Source organism: Apostichopus japonicus, chromosome 5, assembly GCF_037975245.1.
Source record: "Apostichopus japonicus isolate 1M-3 chromosome 5, ASM3797524v1, whole genome shotgun sequence".
NCBI lineage: Eukaryota > Metazoa > Echinodermata > Holothuroidea > Aspidochirotida > Stichopodidae > Apostichopus > Apostichopus japonicus.
The window spans coordinates 15283041-15300699 of NC_092565.1; the positions used below are offsets into that span (position 1 = coordinate 15283041).

Below are 17659 nucleotides of genomic sequence, written 5' to 3' on the forward strand. Positions count from 1 at the left end.
TGAGGACTAGACCCACTGTAAGACTGTAAGTTAGTTTGCGCGTCTTCTAATTAACATTGTCGGTCCAGGTTTGTATATATCCCGAAGGTTCATCGTAGCCACTCCCACATGACCAATGAGATTCGCGGAGATGCGTTATATAAATATACATTTAAAAATATGCATATATGTGCAGGTCATTGACAGCCCAGATGGTGATATAGAAAATGTAATTCATTGAAACAAATTGATATCTATTAAAAGCCCCATTGACTTACACACTAAATCATAAAACTTGTGGTCTCTAAGTCTAGATAGAAGTTTTCACTAGCTAAACATTACCCATCACTGGATAGCTGACAAGTTGGCCATTCACGTCAATCTTTGTTGAGTCAGGCCAGCTACTTTCTTGACTGAATGTCCAAATGTCCTCCTCTTGCACTGTGCCTTTAATGATCCACCGACGCAAAAGGTCATATGCACCCAACAAACGGAACCTTTGTTTGCCATTGTTAGAAATCACTGTGGATATTTTTTACATTTAGTTACGTTCGGAACACACACTGAACTATAGCAACTCAACCATACAACCCTGTGTCTGGCGATCCCACAAAAATTTATTCTCTGCTCAGGTGCCTATCTTATAAACTGATACCATTAGAGTGTGACCACTGGGTACCCTCAAAGTTGTGGTTAGGAGATTTCCAAAAGACATGTAGACTTGTTCATTCAAGGCTATGAAAGCAATTACAAACCTCATAGAAACGTCCAGGAAATATGTAGGTAAGAACCAAAATGGTGGAGTAGAAACAGCTGCAGAGGAAGCTATATTCAAACACTTGTAAATAAGTTGCAAAGATGATACTTTTTAATAAATTCACGATTTTATTGCTTTTAGCAATTTGCAATTGATTATAGCACATTTGTCAATGTCTTTCTTTTCAAATTAAATACTGAATATAATTATAATATGATGCAGTTTGGTTTGGAACCAGGGAACTAACAGTTTGACCGCCTCTAAGCTCTGAAGGGTTCCTGTGGTGCTGGTATTTTCCATGATTAATTAGAAGTTCAGTCTCAGAATACATCCACAAACAGGGTTTGTTATGATGTTCAAATAACCAGCATCTGTTAGTGATCTTTCAGCTGAATGACAGCCCATGGTTCATAGTAAAGGATAGAAGAACTATTTGATGTCTATCCATAGGAATACTACACACACTTGAACAGAGTCAATAGTCTATTGAGATTGTCCATCTTCAGTAACATTCTCAGAATGTTTCTACACAATACATCACATCCAGCAATAAGGGGGCAGCAAATGATGGCAAGCAAGGTTAAAATACTAGCTAATATGAAGAATTGATGAATATTCAGTCATTTGTTATAACTTCCTCTTTACTGTCTAATTTACATGTTTTGGAGAACATTTTTACCCAAGGGGGGAAGTCTAAAGGACAATTCAATTAGTCAGATTTATGTTACTAATGTATTTAACTTCAGGATATACCCTCCTGCTGTAATAACTTGTGTGCTACACATAGGCCTTTACATAATGATAGCAACTCATAACAACAAATATCTTTCATCAACTAATGATCCACGTTGCAAACTGCTTCTTCAAAAGTTTCCCATTGGACTACATGATTTCATGTTGATTTCACTAGGACGCTAAGCTCAAGACTTTCTTGATCATCTCTCCGATACCGTCAAAGACTTCATGAAAGTGAGTCTCGCACATAAACGCTGGACTTGTGACTATCCGGTTCTTCTCATCGACATGGGCATCGTGAATAAAAAAATTAAGGAACTAAATTCTCAAACTTGACTAGAAACCTTAAAATATGCCACTGGAAATAATTGACAGGTTAATATTTATTATCTTACAAAAAATAAGTCTATCTATGAAATACACTTTATTTTCATATAAATATTAAATTAAAAAAAAAAACACCTTAATTTCCTCTGCTCACATGAATGGCTTTTCTTTGTTAGCCTGCCAATGACAGCACATTGTAAATATTCAACCCTTTCCGTTTAGTTCCTCTATTGAGCTGCTTATCGTCAGCCTTTTCCATCCAATCTTCTATTGTGAGCCTAATCCTATCAGCCCTCTGTAGTCAGCCCTCTACAGTCAGCCCACTATAGTCAGCCTTCTCCATCCAATCTTCTATTGTTAGCCTAATCCTTTCAGCCCTCTGTAGTCAACCCTCTACAGTCAGCACTCTATAGTCTGCCTTCTCCATCCAATCTTCTATTGTCAGCCTAATCCTTTCAGCCCTCTGTAGTCAGCCCTCTGTAGCCAGCACTCTATAGTCAGCCTGCTGCATCCATCCGTCTATTGTCAGCCTAATCCTTTCAGGCCTCTGTTGTCAGCCCTCTGTTGTCAGCCCACTATAGTCAGCCCACTATAGTCAGCCTTCTCTGTCTAATCTTCTATTGTCAGCCTAATCCTATCAGCCCTCTGTAGTCAGCCCTCTATAGTCAGCCTGCTGCATCCATCCGTTTATTGTCAGCCTTCTCCATTCAGCCCTCACGTTTGTCCTCTCACTTTCATTTATTCACAGTTATGATGTTGATAATACCTCCTAAATGCAGGTATAATATGACATCTTATACAGCATAATAATGTTTTTATCAGTCTAATAGATTGAGATGATTTTAAAGTTGATAGTCTTATTGTGTTTGTGTCCTGCATTGTTTTAGGAGATACTTACAAGAGTAGTCTAAATGTTCTCAAAGACCAGATTTATCTAACTATAACTCTCAGCAAACATATGTGTGCTTCAACCCAAAGTAAAATTTTGCCACCATTGGCAATTATTAATACTATCCAATTATTAAGGTCTTTAAATGGTTTCAAAAACATATGATATTCTATTAAAGAAGATTGGTAACTATATTTGAGAAAAGAAATGAGATATAGATCCTTTCAGATCAAAATAAGGATATGGTTACATTCTTTGGTACATGAGTAGCCCCCAGTTCTTTGATAGCAGCAGCTGTTCCTGCATAGGGCCACTTGCCACCTTCCTCTTCTTCCTGGCCCACTGTGACTTCACATCCAGGAATGACCTTAGCTGCTAACACAGGAGCAATGCAGCATAACCTAAGTAGTTAAATAGGTAGAGAGTATGCACTTCAGTACCTCAAGAGAATAGAGGGTGTGCACTTTAGTACCTTGTGAGAAAAGAGGGTGTGCACTTAAGTACCTCGTGAGAATAGCGGGTGTGCAATTAAGTACCTCATGATAATAGAGGGTGTGCACTTTAGTACCTCGTGAGAATAGAGGGTATGCACTTTAATACCTCATGAGAATGAATCAACAGAAAAAAATTGGAACTGAATAATTGTACAATACTTACTTCCGTCCCCAACAAGACTCAAACAGTTTGTTGGAGTAGAATAGGTGGAGTGGAAAGATCTATGGTGGACAGATGTAAAGCCTACCCAGTTTTGTTATGGATGTAATAACTTACCCAAATTCTACCACAGCTAGAGCTCAGTGCATGTATATGGAACAAATTGAACACAGATGAAACAAATCAACACACATTGAATCCTTGGTTTACAGTTGAGCTTTAACAAGATACCAAATACTGTCACATTTACTTTACTATAGTTAACATTAACAAGATAGTTTACAAGTAACTGAATATATTGCTGAGGTATTTCAAATGATCTCAATTAGGAAACTTTACACTCCAGGCATTAAGTAAAATTATTTAATCCCCATTTGCATCAAAATGTCAGACAAAATCCGTCATGTTCTGATTTGAATCGAACAACTGGATAAAGTTTCATCCATAACTCCTGTTACCCACCGGCCCTAGACTGGACCTGGGGTAAAAGTTCTACCAGAGGGAGCTTACTGCCTAATTAGCAGCAATGGCAAAATTGCCTGATCTGTATTGGAGTGTACTAAGTCAGGTGATGAGATCTTTCCTTGGGTTTTAATCCTTACAATTATTCTCCATATTGAGGTATGTTAACTCAGACAATAAAATGTCATCTCAGAGTTGAAAACACTGTCAGATATGCAGTAACATACTGTTGTATTTGACTTTGTTGTATTGTATTACTGTTGTATTTGAAAAGAGTAATAACGAGGATGCAATATAACAGCATTGCCATCAAAAAGGAAAGGTCTGTAAGCCACATCTCTGCTAGCTCATTCACATACAAACCTCCCCCCGCCCCTCCCCTCCACCCAGCGCATTAACTCTGTCATTCAATACTACATATTTAAAGCATTTTAGTCCCTGCACACAGCTAATACTTGAGAGGAATTGGACTCTGACGTGGCCAGAAATTCAGGGAAATTGGATTAAGACTTGGAGGAGAAATTGAGTAGCCAGTTACAGCATTCCAAAAACCTACCCAATTGGTCTCTTTGCTGCATGAAACTCCTTGAGTACTCTCTCTACATCTGAATGCACAGAACAATTTGCACCTTCTGTAGCAAATGATGATCTGTTGGGAAAATCAGTGACTCTCATTATGAATCTTAAGACAATACTGGTAACATCTGAAATGAAGTGAACCGAGACAAAATAACTGCATTTACATTTACATCAGTCTACAAACAGCATTGCCCAGAGTCTCTTTAAAAATAACATATGCACAAGCATAGTTAATTTGCACAGATTCTCTCTATAAACAGCATCTATCTCAAATGAAATGTTAGAGGTTCCTAAACAAAAACATTAGATTTTTTGGTACTCACAAAGATGAATCCACGTGTAATGTATGAAGTTTAACTACCTTCAAATTTATGATTTATTGTACTTGAAACCATATAAGGGTAACATTCTTACACCTATAAACACGCCCATACACACACTATCAATGCTGCATTGGTTAATCCTTACACCTTCAGTAGGGAATAAATATATCCTGTGCAGCCCTTCTATATCAAATATGAAGCATTTTAATAAGACAAATTTGGCTGAAGAATAAAGACTCTAACCAATGAAAAGAAGTTGTAAAAAACTCTGAAGGACAACTAGAAATCTGAAATCTACAATGGTTTAGTGGTAGTGGTACCCTAATCATGCGTTAATAAAGAAAGTACTCAACAGATTTTTAGCTGCTCCAAATCCTCCAGGGAATATAACAGCATCATAATCTGCAGCAGTGAGTGAGGCTAGTGAGGCAATCTTTCCTCTGGCTATTCTTGCAGACTCAGCTAAGACATTCCTAGAAGAGATGAAAAAAATGGTAGAATGGATAAATATTGCAGATCAGGATGATCACTCTTGTTTGATACAAGTTGATCTGAGACAAAAAAAACTGAACCAACTTCCCTCATATGTCTTGCCAGTCTTCTTGTGTTTTTCTCTTATTAATTGAGCCTGGTATTGAAAGAGTTAATGATAGTCAGATTGGAGCTTAACCAATACCATCATATGATGGACAATCAATCAAACAAAAGAAATGGCACAATATATTGAGTTCTACTAACAGAGGGAATATCTAAGAAACAAACTTCTGATGTCCTACTACCTTGTTTCGTTGGCTGGTTCACCTTTGACGTGATCGATGACATGCATCTGCTGAATATCTGGAGCAAAGATGGAGATGTCTGCTTTACCACGACTCAGATGAACCAACACACTGAGGAAAAGGTGATAAGTGATGGAAAACGATTAATTATTGTCAATAAAGTAAGAATAAATCTTGCAATGACAACCAAGGCAAGGTATTCATCTTCTTTAAAATGCTTCAGTTGAGAAATTCTGCCTCTTCTGCCTACTTAGTCCTTACTCGAATGCCACAAGAAAGAGTAGGAGCAAAAGGATTCACCAAAAGTATCCTGACAGGTTTTGAAATTAACAATCAGCTGTGAACCATGCCAGTAAACTTAGATTAATGCAAAATATGTACACAATGAGTTTATACTCTGAACAGAACATTTTTTCGATGTTAATGTGGCACAGTTATGTCCTGTTTATACACTCTATTAGAACAAAAATGGTATTTCTGCTTTAATGCAGCACAATTTTGTTATGCATGAACTAAATTTCTTTCTTTTTTTGTACGATTCCAAAACTGCTTTATATTAATTATGATATAAGTACAACAGGGAAATTTAATTATAACAGATTATATGCTTTTGGCAACAAAGAAAGACATCAAGTAGAAAGGGAGAGATGAAATGGTGAAAATGGGAAAGCCAATCAGACAGAACATTAACCACTCATCACCACAAGCTTCCTTTCCACCTGAAACTTATTCAGACCCTGGCAATGACAAACTGTAGACTCACGCTGATGACTCGTGGACCTCACTTCCATCAAAAACACCAGAACCAGACAATACCTGAAAGAATGAAATATTCTACAGTAAAATCTATGGCAACTTCTTAAGAGAATCACTGTCATCAAAATAAACAAATAGTTGTCCATGTGACAGATGTTTTTTGTATCTTTTCATTGGGATTTTGTTTTCTTGAGTGGGATGTTTTATCATGGGAGGGGGTGGGTAGGACAAGTGGGGCAGGGCTACCATGTACTCATTCTAATGTTTCACAGAAGTTTGGAGTAATGGTTTCAATTAATAAGCCTAAAAGAATGTCATAATGAAAAATATTAATCATTTTCTGTTAACCATGGAAATATATTTTGAGGCACTTTTATTCCCGCAAGTTATTCTCATTTAACAAAACCACTGCAGTTCTGTGCTACTGTATCATGTTGCAGTGCTCGTAACTTTAACTGTTAGTGTTAGGCCTACTTTAAACTTGTTAGTTGAAACTTATAACATGTCTATACGGCTGTATCTGACTGGATGAACCCGGCTAAAACTTGCCACTAATGAGGTGAACGAGAATAACTGCTAAAAACTTGAAACATCTACAAGAGATGAGATGTTATTGAAAGGGTGAAGTTATTGTAACCTTTGAGTAAATTGACTGCAACATAACAATTGCAAAACTATTTCGCAGATCTAGTTCCAACAGTAGATTGAAGGGATTAGTTCTGCCAAATTATATAGAAAACATACCACTGCCACTTTGCTCTGCACTATGGAAGATAGGTGGATGTCTCTACCCTGCGTAAAACAGCCATGTTTAGGCTTGATACGACACAGTGTTCGCAGCATTTGAGTTTTGGAATTGTGGGTTCGAGTAATTTGAATCTAGTGTTTTGAACCTACGAGTTGAGAGCAGGTAGCACATCAAATATATGCCCACCTCAACTACATCAATGTATGAGTGACAGATATCAATGGTATCGTATATGATATGGAACGCAAATAGGGAAAAATTGTTTTGTTGCTTAATTAAACTAAGTTTCAGTGGTAATTGTTGCTCAGCTGTCGTCTAATAGCTAATTTTGTTACTGCCGTTTTACCATGTCGCTGTATGGAACGCAAAAAGAAAAATAATCAAATAAAATCAGATTGTTTCCGTGCAGTTGACATAGGCTTCACATTTGCCTGATAGTGACTTTAATGTTGACAATAGTGTAACAGCTGAAATGGAAGATGCAGAGAAGATGCAAGTCAATGCAACACTGCTGTACGGTAATCAACTTTGAAAATGTTCAAGGCTATGCATACACTGTGAATGTTGGAAATCAAGTCAAACGAATGTCACAACAAAATATATACCAGCATAAAAATACTGCACTCACTTTTAATATGATTTTATTGAGCGCCTTCAGTAATGTGTAGATGTGCCGTGAATGTCGGAAACCAAGTAAAACGAGTGTCGAGACAAAACGCCAGCATAAAAATACTGCAGTGACTTTGCAACAAATTTAATTGAACTTTTAAATGCTGTATGCACATGCTGTGAATGTCGGATATCAAGTAAACTAGTGACGGTATAATATTACTGGAGAAGAAGTTTTCGTCCCGATCTAACACGTTGCGTTTATTGTATGACCTTTACTAGTGAAGTTGTAAAAATGCAATCGTATCACTGCCAGTACTTTGTGAATGATCTACACAATATATTTGGCAGATGCCATTCAGTGCAGTAGCATCGCTGTTTAAAGTGGCGGCCTGCCCCTCATGTCCCAGACCTTTTCAACCGCCGCTGTACTTCCCTATCCGCTGACTCAGTAGCTCCATGCTTTGACCTAAATGCCAATTATAATCCTTCTGGACATATTCTAGTAGCTCCTTAAGGTTTTTCATCTCAGACATTATTTGTGTTAACTACAGTATAACTAAAAGAACATCACCAATCACTCCCTTATTTTCCTCTGCCTGATAGTAGATTATAGAAACTATCCCCAAAGGAGAAATCAATTGCAGTCTTCATCTACAGCAAAGCATGGAAAAATATTGATAACAATCTTGCAAATTTGGGTAAATGTCGGGGTCATAGGCAGTAGTGATGGATGAGCTGGAGGAGGGGGGGGGGGGCACTGAAGCAAGACAAACTTGAAAATGAAGAACTGATAATGGCAACTGTTGAAATGTAAGAACATCATTTTATTTATCATCATTGCACTCTGTACTTCACTTCTAAATCTATGTGAAATTGTGAACATCTTTGTATTCTTGCATATCACCCTTTTTTCATCCTTAAGGGGGAAAAATAAAAAAAAAACTGTTTGGTTAATTACTTTATTGAAACCTAGCAATTCCCATTGTGTAAGAACAAAAAACTCTTGTTTGTTAAAATACTGTTTGTTTTCCCATTACCCCATTAAAATATAATTACACAGAAAATTATTAATTTGCTTAGTTTATGCTTTTAACAAAAGACCATGGTCAAAATGACACAAAACAGTAACATCAGTCCTTCATCCATTTTCATGTTACAAGGCATGTTATAATTTCATATCAGTTGGAGGAAACTCTCAACTTTGACCTTTACACCATGGTAACCCTAACTGCAGATAACTAAAATACTGCATTGTATAAGAGATTTCTTACAGCAGTGCACAAGACGTTATTACTAGGCATCTGGCAACACCAGCTACAATTACCTGATGTAATCCATCTCTATTTTGATCATCCAGACACAAAGCACAAATGGAACATCATGACGATGGTTTAGTTGTTTAAACAACAGGAAATTATCATAATTTACAACCCATTTTGGTTGTCCTAGAGAAATAAGGCAAGTTTTAAGAAAGCCACCAACAGTTTAACATATAAGCATGTTTTGTAAAAATTCACTGCTAACTCACCAGAGCTTACCTCTAGTTAACTATTAATCCAGCTCTTATCTCTACTTTTTAATAGTTCCTCCCTCTCAAATAATCCGTATCTGATATGTAATTAAACCTGAATAATTAATTTTTCTGGATTCCCTAAACTGACACCCCCGATATTCATCTTAACATTGCTGAAGGGGAAAGGTAACACCTTACAGTCATTACATTATGCTTCAACTTGAGGCACAAATCTAAGCAAAGCAAGGATTAATTTCACAGACAGGTTTCACAAATTTCTTTGCTGGAACCCACCCCCCCCACCCCAGAAAACCCCCACTAAGATGCAGTAACAATGGGTGAAAACTAATGCAAACCTTCAGGAATGGCTGCAAGGATCATTTTAGTAAAACTACTAAAAACTAGCAACATTTATCAACAAACCAGGGGATTAACATACACTGAGACACATATCAACTATTTTCCTGATTTTTAAAGGAATGTGCACTGACCAATTGAAACAGGGGGGGGGGGGAACAGAGGAGAATAAAAATCTGAAAATTACATAAAACTGCAAACCTGTCTTTCCACGTCACCCTTGGTAGTATACCATGTCTGTTTCTTGTTTCTAGTAATTCTCATTGAACCAGGCAGTGTATCGTTCATGGATGATTTGAAAGACTGTGTAGTACTGATAATCATAATAATAATATTTACTGACTTCTACAATGATTAACGTGAAGCAGCAACTGAACCCAGACAATACCAGGTCTGACTGCATGAAAGATGTAACCAAGAACACAAACCTACATTTCTCCAACCTTTACATTAACCCTTTTTTTTTTTTTTTTTTTTTTTTTTTTGTGTATGTGGTGCAGAATTAAACAGAATAATGCCTCCATTTTGAATGTTACAGACCCCAATCAGTGCAACTTTTTAAATTATATTAAATGCTAAAATAATGTATAATAAAATTGCAGGTGTAAGGTAAACTTTAAACTTGACATAATTTAAACATATCTTTGCATTACAAACATATTCCTCAGGGTTAACATATATAACATTTCACATATTCCCCATGGTTAATGCTTGTAACGCTTCATCGAGTGGTCAAGAAATGTTTCTTTGCAATGGTCCCGGATATTTACCCAAGTACCCAGGTTGACATAGATCATACCCATTCAATCCCTGATATTCTACATCACAAATGATTTACTACTACCCAAGTGTTCAGAGTCATATTTAATCCTATCACATGCAGAAACACACCAAGTACCCAGATTCAGGTGAACCACACCCATTCAATCAAAAATGTATCGCATTAAAAGTTAAGGTTAACTGTAGAGCGAATGAAAGACAAACAAAACGCTGTTTTAGAGATAATTGTGTCTTGTGAAGCTATCTACTAGAATACATGTCATTCGTAAGTACAATGCGCCAATCCAATCAATCCACTCATGTTCCAGTCTTTGATGAGGAATCTTTTAGAAGCTGATTTTGTCTGATTTTTTTGTCCATATCAGGTAAATCAACATGAACTACATGGGTCAGCTGGTAGATGCTTTTATTGACAATTTCCCTGACATGTTTCTGTAAGAACATTCACTTCAATGTATATATCAATTGCATTTATCAACTGACTCAACAAACTATCAGCTTGAAAACCAGCATATATACCAACGTATCTTTAGTATATTTCCTTTATGGATCAATCCATAGATATATAACAGAAAATATAATTAAAATACTTAAAAGCCACTTTTAACTAAATTTTAACAAAATATGTTCTCACACTGGGTGGCATTAATTAACTTCCAAATATGAAGTAATCAACTAAAATAGATTTAAATTAGCTACACACCTACATGTCACTCTAGGTAGCATAGACACCTATGTCTCTTACGTAACATTGACACCTCAAGACAATAAACATGCCACTCTATGTAGCATTGATACCTCAAGACACCTACATGCCACTATGTAGCATAGACACCTACATGCCACTCTGTAGCATTGGCACCTCAAGACACCTACATGCCACTCTATGTAGCATTGATACCTCAAGACACCTACATGCCACTCCATGTAGCATAGACAACTCAAGATGCCACTCTATGTAGGAACAAGTTGACTTCATCCTTTGATATTGACACAAGAATGCAGAACATTTTCTTCTGTACCTGCTAGAAATAACCAAAACTCAAGTTCTATAAAACTTATACTATTTAATTCAATAAATGGAAATGACGGAAATCTGTTGAATTGTCTGATATATTAAAAAAGTTTTTACATGTATTAAATATGAAGTGAATACTTTCTTTCTTAATCACCAAAGCAAATTCTGGATTATTTGAAGCTTTGAATTTGAGCTTTAAACTTAACATGATACAAAAAACAAGGACATTTGAAACTAATTTTTTAGATTTCAGAAAAGAAAGGAAAAGTAATTTTATGTTCACAAGACAAAATTTAGAAACAAATTTATATTGTTGTGAGTCCAACAGACTGACAGACAGTTAAAATCATAAAAGTACAATGTAACAGTATTATCTTTGTTATGACCACCCTTGTACCTGTAGCTTCTTCTAACATGAGACAGTAAAATCACAGCTTTAGGGGTGCTATGTGTCAACTCAATACATCCTCTGAACACTAAACAAATAAGACAAAATGTGATAAAGTTTGTATATTTATGTTGGTTACTAAAATATCTTATTTACAAATACAAATTTCATATATATACAAATTAATTCAAAAATTAGTGCAAAATTGGCAAACTACTGAAAAATAGCATGTGCGGTATTTCACTACTGAGCATTTAATAATCTTGTCTTTAACTCCCATCATGCATTAGCAGAAATATGTGCCTGCCGTATTGCTAGGTTACATTATTTAGTTTGTTGCATAACCAGGTGTGTGTGGGAGAAATGGATTACAGCATCTAACTGCCAATAACTCTCCAAATCCTATTGCAGCCAACATGCTGGTTATGCAAAAAGCTAGTAGGATGGAAGTAGGATGGACAAGCTACTACCATCTGAACCTGAAAATTGAGACCACAACCCCATAAACCGTACCTTAGTAGAAAGCCCAAACCATAAAACTAAAACTGCTCTTTAATGAAATCTGGGAATAGGATGGAAATTTTGAGCAACAGGGCATTGATTTTTAAGTTAAAATAAAATCTCTCTGCTTGCTTCATATTAGAACAACGCACAATTTGTGTTTTTAATTGAAATCGTAGTTGTACGAGTGTACTTCACGTGGCTTATCAGACCATGGCTGGATTATCGTATCCATGGTTACATGTGTCATCGCACGACACCTCTATATCTCTTGCCGTGTTCGGTCTTCCATTCGGCGTTGCTTCTCGAGTGGACGCATCGCTCATCCTTGGACTGGTCGGCTCGTTTATCTCAGGTACTACACGTACTTCCTGTTTCTTTCCTTTCTGATTTACAAGAGCTGTTGCTAAGGTGACTCTGGACTGACCAGTGGGAACCTGACCCTCTGCATATGGTAGCTGCATGATGATGGTGGTAAGGGCAACCTTACTATCCTTTAGTGGTTCTATGGCAACACCAACAGCATTGGTTGGTTTGGACTAGTAGGGGAAAAAAATAGTAGAGATCTGTTAAATACTCTGCTTGGTTCAAGAACCAATAAATAACTGAGATACTCGAGATACACAAGGTTTAAGATAGGCTTGGGTGATATAGTAAAAAGTCATGTATTTTTGTGTCGTTCATTTCACTTTCCTTTTGTTGTTATAATGTAAGGTTTGTAAATCCCCAGTCCTTTCATTACTGTCCCTTCCCCACATGTTGTGAGCCTGCATGAAGGTAGCACTGGATTACTGTATGTAGGTAATACAGGATTAGTGCATGTAGATAATACAGGATTAGTGCATGTAGGTAATATAGGATTAGTGCATGTAGGTAATATATGATTAGGGCATGTAGGTAATATAGGATTAGTCTATGCTAGTACTATGGGATAAGGGCAATCAGAAGATAACACCAGGTTGAGTTTCTGACACAAATATTGTGTTGTCTGTTTCCAAAAGATATTTAAATACATGTGTAGGAATATATGGACAGCTTTTGGAGTAAAAACACATAATTTAATCTTGCTTTATATCAACTTAAATCCAACCAAAACTCCCATGTAATCACATTACTTTAAGCAATCATTTTACTCAGCGAATATACACGACATGACAACACTTAATATCAGTATGTATGCGATATTGTTCCTACTAATCATGGAACTCTCACACAGTATCCAAAGGCTATCATGTAATAACAAACCCAACCAGTCTGAGCTTGTATGAATGATTCACAGATCACTACCAGTATCAAATTTGAAGGGGAAAAAACTGGAATCTAGAGAATGGAAACTAGTTTATGCAGTTGTTGAGGAGTGATGGAACGAAGAGAACAAATCTGTTACAACTTAGCCAGCAGGATATTTATTTTCTGAGAGTTTATTCAATCTCAACCAGCATTTCATTTTGTGTGTATAGCATGAGTTACTAGTACTTATAGATATCATATTAGCTTTGCCCTATAAGTACAACCATACATACAAATACCAGCATACTGGTCAGTAGTCAGACTGGACAAGAACTAAATACTACGGGAACCATTGCAAAATGACCAACAAATGGTATGTTTAGATGAGGTTGTGTGGACGGGAATGGGGGGGGTGGTGAGGAAGGAGGATGGATGGATGTGAAGAAAACCTCCTCTCACTCACCCCCCCCTATGTAAGTGCTGTGTAAAGACTCACCTTAGTTGTTGGAATCAAATCTGGAGGTGCATTATTCACTAGCTCCACAAATATTGATGCAAAAGGCCTACTGGCCATAACAGCCATTTCCACTTCCCTTTGCTGTAGAGAAGAATCGAATATGACAGTCAACACATCGGTGAAAATACAGTATTACTTGGTTTTAGACAGAGAAAAATAGCATGGAAATCCAGCCTAATGAAGATCAATAGAATATTGTCTTGGTATCATACATGTATATTATTGAGTCAAGACAGCCTAACTATAATAATAATTCATTTTTTTCAATCGTTTCATTTATAAATTTTTGAGAGACAGTTTTTGCAAGCATTGTGGGGCAATAACATACATGAGTATCACAAGTGTGCAACAGATTTCAACATTGATTTTGAAAGCCTAATATTTCAGTCAGGTTTTTCGTAGGAAACATCTACCAATGTTTAATTTACAGTAGCTAACCATCGACAATACCACAATGTCATCATGTTTGACAATTTATAATGATATATTATGGAACACATATTTACATACATATATATTGTTGCCAAAAATTCTTTCATTAATTAACGTTCAATAATATGAAATAAACAATAAGAATGCAGATAGTGTTAAAGGTTTGTGAAGCATGCAGCAAATGAAAGGAAGAAGCAGGATGATTGAGGTGAAGTTATCAAGTAGATTGCCTTACCTGGCATCCAGGTTGTTATTGGCTTAAAAGGCATCCATGTTAGTTAGCATAGTATAAATTGAAATGAGTAAACCCACTGCCGCACAATTGTCAGTAAAGTTCCCACTTTGCTAATAGTGAACTAATATGCAGAGATTCTGGAATAGCTTACCTGTGAGTGGGAATAGAGGTCTTAAGTGTATAGTTAGAATGTTACTGTCGATAAACAATACTGTGTTAATTAAGCTAACATTGTTGTGGCTTTCAGTTCCTCAAACACATCACCCCTCTTACTACCCTCCTGACTCCTAGCACCAACCCTGTCAGCTCCTAGTACTACCCTGATTCTAGTACTAGCCTGAACTTTCAGAGGGGTCTTTATATAAACCCAAAGCAAAGCAAGCAAATCTTATAACCGTTCATATGATGTGTTTTGGGGTTTGACCTGAGTAAATACTGCAAGTACACACTGAATGAACACTTCACAATATGAATGACATCAGTTATCATTGGATGAAAAATGTATGAATGACACTGCTGACATAAACATTGTCTTTTTTCTGTGTTATCTCTATTATAAAGATCACATACCCTCCCCACCCCACACACACCCTCCCCACTTTGTTTTTTAGCTATATGCAGTCCAATGTAGCATATCTGAATACTGCTGGTTCCCAAGGTATCCCCTTTTACAGCATGGTATTAACTTTGATGAAGTCACATGTATAATGTTCCCACTCAACTGGATACTAACTAAGAGATTAATATGGTTGTAACCAGTCTGCTGTGCCTAATGAGTGAGTTATTAACCTACTGCAGTCTGTTCGTAGACCTATATGCTGAATTTGATTCTTCCTGGTACAATGTGAGGGTATTATAATGAAACGGTCTATGCTTTCACATAACTTTCCCCTCTCTAGGTCAATGGAATCAACAAACTTCTAGCCTGTTTGATTCGTTTTTGATATAGTTGTTCGTGTATCGACATTAAGAATGGACTATTTGAATATTTGACATTTGAATATGTTTGAACATGAATACAACAAAGACAGGCTATACTGCAGCGTCAACTGTTCATACCAGCGACATCAAATGTGACAAACTAAATGAAGGAGTTATTCAACTGTAATGAGTGTTTCCAGCTGTTTGTTGTAGCCATGGAATGACATGTTCTTTTCTTGAACTATGGTTGATTTGATCAAACTCTGATACCTACCCTTCTTCGCCTAAAGCGGTCCACCCGTTCACGCCCTTTGAGGGCGATCACAAAGACCACCAGAATCAACACAAAGCAGACGAAAAAGGTAACAAAAATTACAACCAAGTTCACTGCAGGGTGATATATGGTAATCTAAGAAAGTAAAAATCAGAAAGATTGACATGCAGGTTAGTGGTTAGTGTAGCAGTGCTCTTTATTAAAGTAGTGCTGCAGGTGATTACTGAATACACATGCAGCCACAGCTTTGATAGCAAGTTTTAAGCACAATGGCAGTGCCAAGGTAAAGGACTGGGGAGACAAACTCAGAGCTACAGCCAGAAAAGTAACAAGGGAGGGCTGAACTCATGGCCATAGCAAGTAAAATAACCCTGGAGCAAAAACAAGGGCTACAGCCAGGTAAAACACCAGGAGAGCAGAACCCAGGGCCGCAATAAGGTAATGAACCAAGGGAGCTGAACCCAGGGCCGCAATAAGGTAATGAACCAAGGGAGCTGAACCCAGGGTCGCAGCAAGGTTATCAACTAAGGGAGCTGAACCCAGGGTCGCAGTATGGAAATGAATCAAGGTAGCTAAACCCATGGCGACAGCAAAGTAATGAATCAAGGGTGTTGAACCCAGGGTCGCAGCAAGGTTATCAACTAAGGGAGCTGAACCCAGGGTCGCAGCAAGGTTATCAACTAAGGGAGCTGAACCCAGGGCCACAGTACGTTAATGAACCAATGGAGCTGAACCCAGGGTCGCAGTACGGTAATGAACCAAGGGAGCTAAACCCAGGGCCACAGTATGGTGCTGAACCCAGGGCCGCAGTAGGGTAATGAATCAAGGGAGCTGAACCCAGGGCCACAGTTCAGTAATGAATCAAGGGAGCTAAACCCAGGGCCACAGTATGGTGCTGAACCCAGGGTCGCAGTAGGGTAATGAATCAAGGGAGCTGAACCCAGGGCCACAGTATGGTAATGAATCAAAGGAGCTAAACCCAGGGCCACAGTATGGTGCTGAACCCAGGGCCGCAGTAGGGTAATGAATCAAGGGAGCTGAACCAGCTGAACCCAGGGTTGCAGTACGGTAATGAACCAAGGGAGCTGAACCCAGGGCCACAGTATGGTGCTGAACCCAGGGCCGCAGTAGGGTAATGAACCAAGGGAGCTGAACCCAGGGCCGCAGTAGGGTAATGAATCAAGGGAGCTAAACCCAGGGCCTCAGTACGGTAATGAATCAAGGGAGCTAAACCCAGGGCCGCAGTACGGTAATGAACCAAGGGAGCTGAACCCAGGGCCACAATATAGAGATGGTCACAGGGCCACAATTTGGTAATGAATCAAGGGAGCTGAACCTACGGCCACAGTATGGTAATGAACCAAGGGAGCTGATCCCAGGGTCGCAGTACGGTAATGAACCAAGGGAGCTAAACCCAGGGTCGCAGTACAGTAATGAATCAAGGGAGCTGAACACAGGGTTGCAGTAAAGTAATGAACTAAGGGGGTGCTGAATGCACGGCTGTATCTATGAAAAGAGTTAATAGAGCACAACTTGGGGCCTCATCAATGTAAGACTTTTTTTTAGATTTGCTTCTTGACTGTTCTGCAATTGTGAGTCTGTCATTACAGTATGGGTCTCCACACAGTCCATGCTTGCTGTACAGTACAGAATCGATGGACCATCTCTACAGTCCATCGATTTTTCAGTACAGGAATAAAAAGTTCTGTTTATAAGAGATATTTGGAAGGTCTCCTTTGCTAACCTTCATGAAGATGCAGCATATCATGTGTAGCAGTAAACCTCCTGTGAGTAGTGGCAGTAATGCATTACAGATAACTCTATTGAAAACTTGAATAAAAAGCAAAAGAGACAAAAAACAGGAAAGAGGGGGGAAAAAGAAAACAGGAAGAG

At 37.8% G+C, this 17659-nt stretch overlaps 2 protein-coding genes across 9 annotated transcripts in view; both read right to left on the reverse strand.

Moving 5' to 3' along the window:
• Window positions 1–395: 395 nt before the first annotated feature.
• Window positions 396–7195, reverse strand: LOC139967816 (ES1 protein homolog, mitochondrial-like). The gene is made up of 7 exons (XM_071971911.1): window positions 6985–7195; window positions 6248–6300; window positions 5485–5595; window positions 5059–5178; window positions 4360–4452; window positions 2932–3088; window positions 396–1768 (listed from the first exon to the last, which is right to left on the reverse strand). The coding sequence occupies exons 1-7, from the start codon at window positions 7081–7083 to the stop codon at window positions 1643–1645; spliced, it is 759 nt and encodes a 252-aa protein (XP_071828012.1). The 5' UTR covers window positions 7084–7195; the 3' UTR covers window positions 396–1642.
• Window positions 7196–9245: 2050 nt separating this feature from the next.
• Window positions 9246–17659, reverse strand: part of LOC139967817 (attractin-like protein 1) — a 62211-nt gene continuing 53797 nt past the window's right edge. For 6 of the 8 annotated variants that reach the window (XM_071971912.1, XM_071971914.1, XM_071971920.1 and 3 more), the window contains 3 exons: window positions 13884–13985; window positions 11152–12696; window positions 9246–11112 (listed from right to left, as the gene is read on the reverse strand). In XM_071971912.1, coding sequence (XP_071828013.1) covers window positions 12364–12696; window positions 13884–13985 — 435 coding nt within the window. In that variant the 3' untranslated portion in view covers window positions 9246–11112; window positions 11152–12363. Of the gene's footprint in view, window positions 12697–13883; window positions 13986–15766; window positions 15902–17659 lie in introns of all 8 variants that reach the window. The other 2 variants (XM_071971919.1, XM_071971913.1) reach the window with 2 other exon arrangements.

What these genes read in the sequence shown, in the direction of transcription:
- LOC139967816 (XM_071971911.1), bottom strand. Translation starts at nt 7,083, where the DNA reads ATGCTGCGAACACTGTGTCGTATCAAGCCTAAACATGGCTGTTTTACG. An exon ending in TTTGGAGCAGCTAAAAATCT is followed by an intron (nt 4,453 to 5,058) that starts GTTGAGTACTTT and finishes TTTTCCCAACAG; the next exon opens with ATCATCATTTGCTACAGAAG. An exon ending in GCAGCAAAGAGACCAATTGG is followed by an intron (nt 3,089 to 4,359) that starts GTAGGTTTTTGG and finishes TTAACTACTTAG; the next exon opens with GTTATGCTGCATTGCTCCTG.